Source organism: Diaphorina citri, unplaced genomic scaffold, assembly GCF_000475195.1.
Source record: "Diaphorina citri unplaced genomic scaffold, Diaci psyllid genome assembly version 1.1 scaffold245, whole genome shotgun sequence".
Taxonomy (NCBI): Eukaryota; Metazoa; Arthropoda; class Insecta; order Hemiptera; family Psyllidae; genus Diaphorina; species Diaphorina citri.
In genome coordinates, this window is record NW_007377682.1 from 1 (window position 1) to 8,612 (window position 8,612).

Consider the following 8,612-nt stretch of genomic DNA (forward strand, 5'->3'; position numbering starts at 1 on the left):
TAATTTCCCTGATCAAATCTTACCCTGTTTGGGCAGAGGGTACGGAACGCCAAAGAACTCTTCATAGAAGTCCATCATATGAGTGGATGTGTTGAGGGCAAACTTGGCTTGCGGAAGAAGATCGGGTGGTGCGTACACGGACACAGAAACACCCTTGGCAGTCACATCCGTGATGGCTTGGTAGTCACACACCACAAATGCTACCAGATAGGTGCTCATCTCGACGGACTCTTGAAAATCATCCCGAAGCTGAAATAAATTATTAACTGACTTAACTGCGTCCTACACATGAGATACACGACCTAACAAAGGCAGAGCAAGGCATTATTAGATTTATTGTACATAGATACCTTCATATTTAGACCGTGAAGTCTGTACCCGCAAAAACATTGCCCTGTGTAGTCAGGTGTTCAGGAAAGTTTCCAATATGTATCCTAATCCCGAATTTCACTATGGACTCAAAGTCACTATGAAGAATCTCCACTTACCAATCCTGTACCCATGTAGAAGCCCACATCATCCGTGCTCGTGATGGGCATATTGAAGAGGGAAATATGGAACCGATCTCGAAAGATGGACATCTTGAAACGGGCTTTGAACTGAGGCTCGTCAAAACAAGGAAACGCGGACCGGGCGTAAGTTGGCTCAAAATGAGTGGTGGCTAAATACCTGAAATAGAGGAAAATAGGAGGGTAACAATCATCAACAGAGAGAGGCCGTACCCTAAGACAGCTAGAGTAGTAGGGTAAAAACCAGACCATTCCATACCCAGTGGATAAACGGTTCTGAATTTCCGAGTTCAAAACACCAAGTTCACAAGCACCTATTACTGAACCACAGAAAGACGTCTTCCAGGGTAAAAAGAAAATCCAGACCATCACTAGAGGCAAAGGCCAGCTGGTGCCCCCTTTCAATCGCCCACCAGGGATGGATGGAGGTGTCTGATGCATAATGATTTCCTCTTCTGGAAATCCGCTGCTAAAAGCCCGTTCCCCACTTGTCCTGAGTTTCAACCGATTTTTTTTTCTTTTCGAATGTCTTTGTAGGAAATGTAGGTATATTAATGAAAGTGTTCCCACTACGCACGACACGTTTTTTTCCCAAACGGCAAGCGGGAATGAGCCTTGAAGGTATTGGGCCTTCAAACTTACCTTTCCGCCTCATTCCTCCATTAGAGTTCAAATATTTGGCTGCTGATTCTTGAAGTCTACACTTGGAAACTTCGATTAGCATCTCTCTCATTGTTTATGTCTCATGTAGCTATGGAAGGTATGGCTCCCTAATAGCACCTTATAGAGTGCATTAACGGGAGGATTTTTACTGGGTAGACACTCTCACTAGAGTTCAAATATTTGGCTGCTGATTCTTGAAGTCTACACTTGGAAACTTCGATAAGCATCTCTCTCATTGTTTATGTGTCATGTAGGTATGGAAGGTATGCCTCTCTAATAGCACCTTATAGGGTGCACTCACGGGAGGATTTTCACTGGGTAGACACTCTCACACGTAATGCCTACGTAGGTAGGTATATTTTTCAGTAACTTCTTCTCAGCAGAATTTTCTTCAAAGTGGAGACACCCATGAATCTGAAAACACAAGGAACGGTTCGCTAGGTACTCGAGTACTGTTGTATTTGGCCCAGCAGTTCTGCCATTCCTTCACTCCGCCATACTTGATACCTTTTGAAAAAATTAATAAAAAGAAGTAAGTTTAAAAGCCGAAAATTTCTCGATCCTCTAATGAGCATTACATTAATTTCTGCCCGGGGCGGATTTTATCCTGAACGGATAATGTTCGTTTTCGGAACGGCTGGCTTTTTCCTATCCTGTCTTCCTCCTCTCTTCGATTTGGGGACGATAAAAAAATCTCATAATAAAAAATGTACAATTCTTTTCCAAGAAACTCGAAACACAGTAACTTGTGGACTTCACGTTAATTTATCCTAACGGATCACTGTTGTTCACAACACCTACTCGTACATAAGTACATACCAGCGTAATACACGACCTCTCGCAGGTTGGGCGGGATCCGGTTTCTGAGCCAAAACACCAAGTTCACAAGCAAATTGAGTTCGAGGAGGGAGGGGGCCTCGACCCCTACGGCCCCGTCCAGAAACACAATAACTTGTGGACGATATGTCGATTCATCCTAGCCTTCGATCGGTGTTGCCCATAACACCTACATTAGTACTTACCAGCGTAATACACGACCTCTCGAAGGTTGGGAGGGATCCGAAATCCCTTCTCCATCCATCCGTTGAACTTGCTCTTGGACTCCTTCACCACCGTGTCCACCCCCACCAGCACGGCAGCAGCCAAGATATCCGACCGCATCAGCTTCTCCAGATGAGATCCCGTGTCTTCCCACCCAATATGATGGGATATCGGGGTCAGCAACTTCTTCACATACTGTTCGAAGAGACGGTAAGGGGAAGCTTCAGAGAGGGAGGTGCTCCAGTGTTGGAAATGTTCGAGGGCTGTCGCCCACGGGACGTAGTCCTTCTCTTTGAGAAGATAGGTGGACAACTCGAGAGGAACTGTGGCGTTAACGAGACCCGCTCTGGAAATGAAAAGTGAAAATAAAGTTGAGGTGTTGACCATAAGGTGTGTCACAACTCGAGAGGAACTGTGGCGTTAACGAGACCCGCTCTGGAAATGAAAAGTGAAAATTAAGTTGAGGTGTTGACCATAAGGTGTGTTCAGCCGACGGGCGTCGACCGACGAGGTAAATCTATGTCGTCGAGGAGACCCGCTAACCCTAAACAGCGTAACTAGTTGGCAGTTTTCAAAGGGTTCTCTCTACTTTTAAGGAATAAGCACAGGTCCTCACGATGGTTGACTGCGGTTCAGGACGAGCCAAATAAACATGCCTAGTGATCATCACCCCCATTGCCATCACCATTTGGCTACAGCTGAAGCCACTACAACAACAACAACAACAACATATTTACCAACCTGCTCAGGGTGAAAGCATCATCAATCAGACTGGCTCTGTCAGCGGGACTGAACACTTCATGATTTGTCTTGAGAGCCTGGATGAGGGCATCCCACAAATGATCATCGTATGTGACTCGATAGAATCCGGACTGATTCACGTTGGCTTTGATCCACTTAATTGAATTGGGCAGCTTGAATGTGACTGGAGAAAGGAACAAGTTTAGGTTGTCTTCCGTGGAGAAGGAATATAATCTTAACAACAACAACAACAACAACAACAACAACAACAACAACAACATATTTACCAACCTGCTCAGGGTGAAAGCATCATCAATCAGACTGGCTCTGTCAGCGGGACTGAACACTTCATGATTTGTCTTGAGAGCCTGGATGAGGGCATCCCACAAATGATCATCGTATGTGACTCGATAGAATCCGGACTGATTCACGTTGGCTTTGATCCACTTAATTGAATTGGGCAGCTTGAATGTGACTGGAGAAAGGAACAAGTTTAGGTTGTCTTCCGTGGAGAAGGAATATAATCTTTATTAGGGACACGGAAGGAGCCCAGATATTGTTTCTGGGCGTCCAAGAGTTTTTAAACCCCCAATCCTTCCAACACCTTGAGATAAGTGTCATGCCTATCTCACGGATACGGAAAGCAAAGCAAGTGAAGAGAAGAGGGAGAGAGAAAGACAGTGAGAGAAGTTCCCCACGGAGCACAGACGATTGAAGTTAACTTTTAACCAGGTTGGAAAACTCATATCTTTTGAAACAAGCACCGTTAAAAAAATTGTCCCCTTTTGGAATTGGTCTACTCAAATGTACGTATAGAAACTCACCATCTGTCATGTTCATCCAGACAATCTCCTGCTCCTTATACCCCGTCTGATCCGTGTAGTAGCTGAGCGGCACATACCACTTGTAGTCATATGGGGACCGCGGTAGCAGAAGCTTCGAATCGTTTCGACCATATGGTTCGTTCGTTAGGAGGAATCGGGTTTGAGTGGCGGAATATTCGATCATGGGGGGAGGGGCAGGGGTGGTGCTGCTGTTGGACGAATGTTGGGGCGTAATGCGAGATATACGAATCACGGGGAACCCCATTTGACGCGACCAAGTGTCCATAATGGCCTGCAAGGAAATACGAAAGCGTTCACCTTAATATTAGCTGCGCCGCTGGTGGTGGTATCAAAGTTCAGAGGAACCAAAAACCAAAAATAAAAAGTTTAGGGCTTTATAGTAGCTTGATGATACACAATTTTTATCCGGCACTCACGACAGGTTTTGCTCGACAGGTAGGTATAAGCCTAGACCTGTCAGGCAAAACTTAAGTCTAGGTCTGTCAGGCAAAACCTTAGGCTAAGCCTGTCAGGCAAAACTTAAGGCTAAGCCTGTCAATCATATGTAGCCTGTCTTATTAAACAACTTATTTCTTATCTGAAAACCGTAAAGGTGTGTCCACACATAGTCGACCGGCCGTCGATCGACTGAACCGTCCAGACTGCCTCGATAACAAAGCTATGTTTAAACACACCTTAGATCTACAAACTCATCTCGGAATTCTCTCACGTACCTTGACGTTGATAGAATGGTTGGAATGTTTGCTGAGGACACTCCAGAAGTCTTTGGTCTCGGCATTCCCGTACTTGTGAGTGTTCAGATAGTCGTTCAGACCAGCACGTAAGGTTCCCTGGCCCAGAAACTTCTCCAACATGTATAGAATGGCAGCACCCTGGAAGATTACAAAACGGGATGAGTACCTACCTACAATTTGGCCCCTTTCTTATGACCAAGTAGTGATGTTTCTAAGGCATAGAATTGATACTGCGTTATTTTTTCAATAAAATATTAAGTCGAGAAGCCTAGCTTGCTGTAGACTAAGGCCATATCCATGATTTTATCGAGGAGGGGGGGGGACAAGAGTCCAAACATAACGGACCGAGGGCGTGGATGCTCTAAATTTTCGGAGTCTGGCTTATGGTAATGGAGAAAAAAGAAGCTCGAGGGGAAGCCCTGCTGTAATCTATGGAAATTTAGAAAAATGTACAATATCGGGTCCAAGTTTCCTACCTTGCTGTACGATATCGTGTCAAAGATGGCCTCAATCTCCACGGGATCATGGACAGTGACGGATATAGGGTGACTTGTAGACAGCGCGTCCAAACCCAGAGCCTGCTGAGTTTTGTCCAGAATGAACTGGTCCATCATGTTCCATCCGGGCATGACGTGATCCACCCCGTAGTATTCGAGGAAACTGGCAAAACCCTCGCTCAGCCAGAGGTCATTCCACCATCGCATTGTAACCAAGTTACCAAACCACTGGAAAAGAGAATAGACATAGAAGCATTCTGGGCAGGGCCGCGGGTTCTATTCGCGCCCGGGAACAGTTCCCTCTATCAAAACTCTTTTTAAAAAAAAGCTGTGATGTGAGTTCCGTGCTGAGAAACTGTTTCTAAGTACCTACTAAATACGACTAAAAAATTTAGTTAATTTTGTGTGGTCTGGGGGTGAAATAAAGAAATTATAGCGCTGCAGGCGAATTTCTGTGTTATTCGTAGTACGATGTCACAAATTTTTGGTTCGAATGAACTGGTCCATCATGTTCCATCCGGGCATGACGTGATCCACCCCGTAGTATTCGAGGAAACTGGCGAAACCCTCGCTCAGCCAGAGGTCATTCCACCATCGCATTGTAACCAAGTTACCAAACCACTGGAAATGAGAATAGACATAGGAGCATTCTGGGCAGGGCCGCGGGTTCTATTCCCGCCCGGGAACAGTTCCCTCTATCAATACTCTTTAAAAAAAAAAGGCTGTGATGTGAGTTCCGTGCTGAGAAACTGTTTCTAAGTACCTAATAAATACGACTAAAAAATTTAGTTAATTTTGTGTGGTCTGGGGGTGAAATAAAGAAATTATAGCGCCGCAGGTGAATTTTTGTGTTATTCGTAGTACCATGTCGCAAATTTTTGGTTACAACGCATTAAAGTGTTTGTGCGCATACATTTCTGCGCAGTTCTTTCTGCTCCTCTGCTAACGCGCTTGCATAGTGGCGCTACCAGCGAGTGAACATCTGATATGGTACTCAGCTACTGAGTCTAAATGTACACTACAGATGGTATCTAAATTCAACCGTACTCGTAGAAGGTATACCTATGAAATACGGAGAAATATCAAGTTATCTAATGGGCTAACCAAACTAGTCAAGGTTCTTGGGATGACGATCCTAGCATACTAATAGCTAATAGTATACCACTCAGTCCATACAACAGGTGAATCATACGAATAGGACTACAGGAGACATGAAAGTATGGAACAGGCAAAATCTATACGGGCTCTTTGCCCCTACACCTAATCCTCAGATTGGGCTTTTTCTTTAAGAACTGGGTGATGTTAATGTAAGCAGGTGAGTAACTTGTCAAAGAATGGTGGGTAAAAACTAAAGCACACCAAGAGCTTAGGTTCCTTAGGTGTTAAAAGGTGACATTGAACACCTGGTAGAGAAAACGTTTTTACCTCTGTAATATCCAAGGATCTCGGGATGCTCCCAACACCTTCAGCAGCAGCTTTCGTTCGCTAGGTACTCGAGTACTGTTGTATTTGGCCCAGCAGTTCTGCCATTCCTTCACTCCGCCATACTTGATACCTTTTGAAAAAATAAATAAAAAGAAGTAAGTTTAAAGGCCGAAATTTTCTCGAGTGGATGGAGAAAGACGATTACTTATTACTAGGTAAACCACGAGATTACAAGGATAGAACCTTTCAATGGAACCTCTAGACTACTCAAGAGTTTAAATCTAGATGCTCCGATAAGTCCCAAGAAGTTACTAGCCTTATGGACTCTTCAAATTTACAACATGAGCTATGGTGAGGTGTAAACTCACTTTTTCTTTCCATCTCGGGTCGTATAGCTGCTCAGATAGAATCCTTCCATGTCTTGATTGAGTCTTGTGTAATATCTCAGGATCAGCGTGTAGTTGGTTTTCTTCCTCAGGTTTTCCTTGAACTCGATGTACACCTGCTGACCTGCTGAATACTCGAGCATTTTCACCACCTGAAAAAAACAATAAGATAAAGATATAAGGATTCCGCTCCGTAGGGAACTTCTTCCATTGTCAGTATTAAAGACCTATGCCTACCTGTTGGGAGTAACATACATAAGAGTAACATAACAGGACTCCGCACATAGGAATTTCGTTGGAAAAGTTCCCCATTTCAATGTAATGTAAAGTACCTACCTACATTTGATACCTACTTTTAAATAAACAGATATCTAGAGAGCTCAAATTAAGCTCTATTTTTTGTAAGAGTTCTAAGTACCGGATCAGCGTGTAGTTGGTTTTCTTCCTCAGGTTTTCCTTGAACTCGATGTACACCTGCTGACCTGCTGAATACTCGAGCATTTTCACGACCTGAAAAAAAAACAATAAGATAAAGATATAAGGATTCCGCTCCGTAGGGAACTTCTTCCATTGCTAGTATTAAAGACCTATGCCTACCTATTGGGAGTAACATACATAAGAGTAACATAACAGGACTCCGCACATAGGAATTTCGTTGGAAAAGTTCCCCATTTCAAAGTAATGTAAAATAACTACCTACATTTGATACCTACTTTTAAATAAACAGATACCTAGAGAGCTCAAATTAAGCTCTATTTTTTGTAAGAGTTCTAAGTACTTATAAGGAGGGACCTCACGAAATTCCAGTGGAATCTAATTGACTCATAGAGCTGCCAATAGTAACTTCAATTGTCCTCAGGAATCTACTCACCTGAATTTTCGTGTTGTGATTTTTCCGATCAATGAGCGTCTTCTCCGTGATTGTCAGATTCTTCGCGTGGAATACAATGTAGTTGAAATCTTTCTCCACTTGGAAATCGATGGAAACTTGGCCTGGAATCAGGAAGAATAGAAGGAACCTAGAGTTATCGTCACACATACATTAAAGCGAAAGAAGCATCATCTAAAGTAGGGGCTTCCAGGTTCCTAATCTTTTTGAAGTGGTCTAGACTACTAATACCAAATCCAATTATTTACATATGTACCACTTGATATTGCCCTCCCTCACATACGGCCCTGATGTCTAGATCGACATAATTATGCAGATTGTAGATCAGTAATCGGTTTATCAAGCTTTAAAAAAAATCCTTAACGTTTCAAGATGGTTTCGTGTAATCTACGCTCAAAATGTTTACTCAACACTTGAAACTTTAGCTGTACATGCATCATGCGGGGGGGGGGGGGGTCGGCCCTCCCTCACATACGGCCCTGATGTCTAGATCGACATAATTATGCAGGTTGTAGATCAGTAATCGGTTTATCAAGCTTTAAAAAAAAATCCTCAACGTTTCAAGATGGTTTCGTGTAATCTACGTTCAAAATGTTTACTCAACACTTGAAACTTGAGCTGTACTTGCATCATGCATGTCATTACATTTGGCTGATTCAAATTTATTCACCCGGGGTTTGAACAAGAAGTGCTGGTTGTCAACAATGCACTTTCCCGGATCTACATTATGTACGTAGGTATAACTTAACGTTGATTTCCGATTGAGTAGAGAGAGAGAGAGAGAGAGAGAGAGAGAGAGGGAGGGAGAGGGAGAGAGCTTGAAAAAGTTAATACAGGAAGGACAAGAGAAAAGTTAGGAGCCCTAATTTTATTATTTTAATA

General features: G+C 43.4%; 1 protein-coding gene across 1 annotated transcript; it reads right to left on the minus strand.

Moving 5' to 3' along the window:
• Window positions 1-1,604: 1,604 nt before the first annotated feature.
• Window positions 1,605-8,360, minus strand: LOC103506551 (thyrotropin-releasing hormone-degrading ectoenzyme; the record flags this gene model as incomplete). The annotated part of the gene is given in 12 exon segments (XM_008470947.1): window positions 1,605-1,679; window positions 2,195-2,559; window positions 3,246-3,429; window positions 3,779-4,070; window positions 4,513-4,671; window positions 5,010-5,258; window positions 5,645-5,651; window positions 6,456-6,585; window positions 6,699-6,781; window positions 6,824-6,993; window positions 7,713-7,834; window positions 8,330-8,360. Coding segments are annotated over 12 exon segments (1,867 nt in total), but the record flags the coding sequence as incomplete, so codon positions are not given.
• Between the last annotated feature and the right edge of the window lie 252 nt (window positions 8,361-8,612).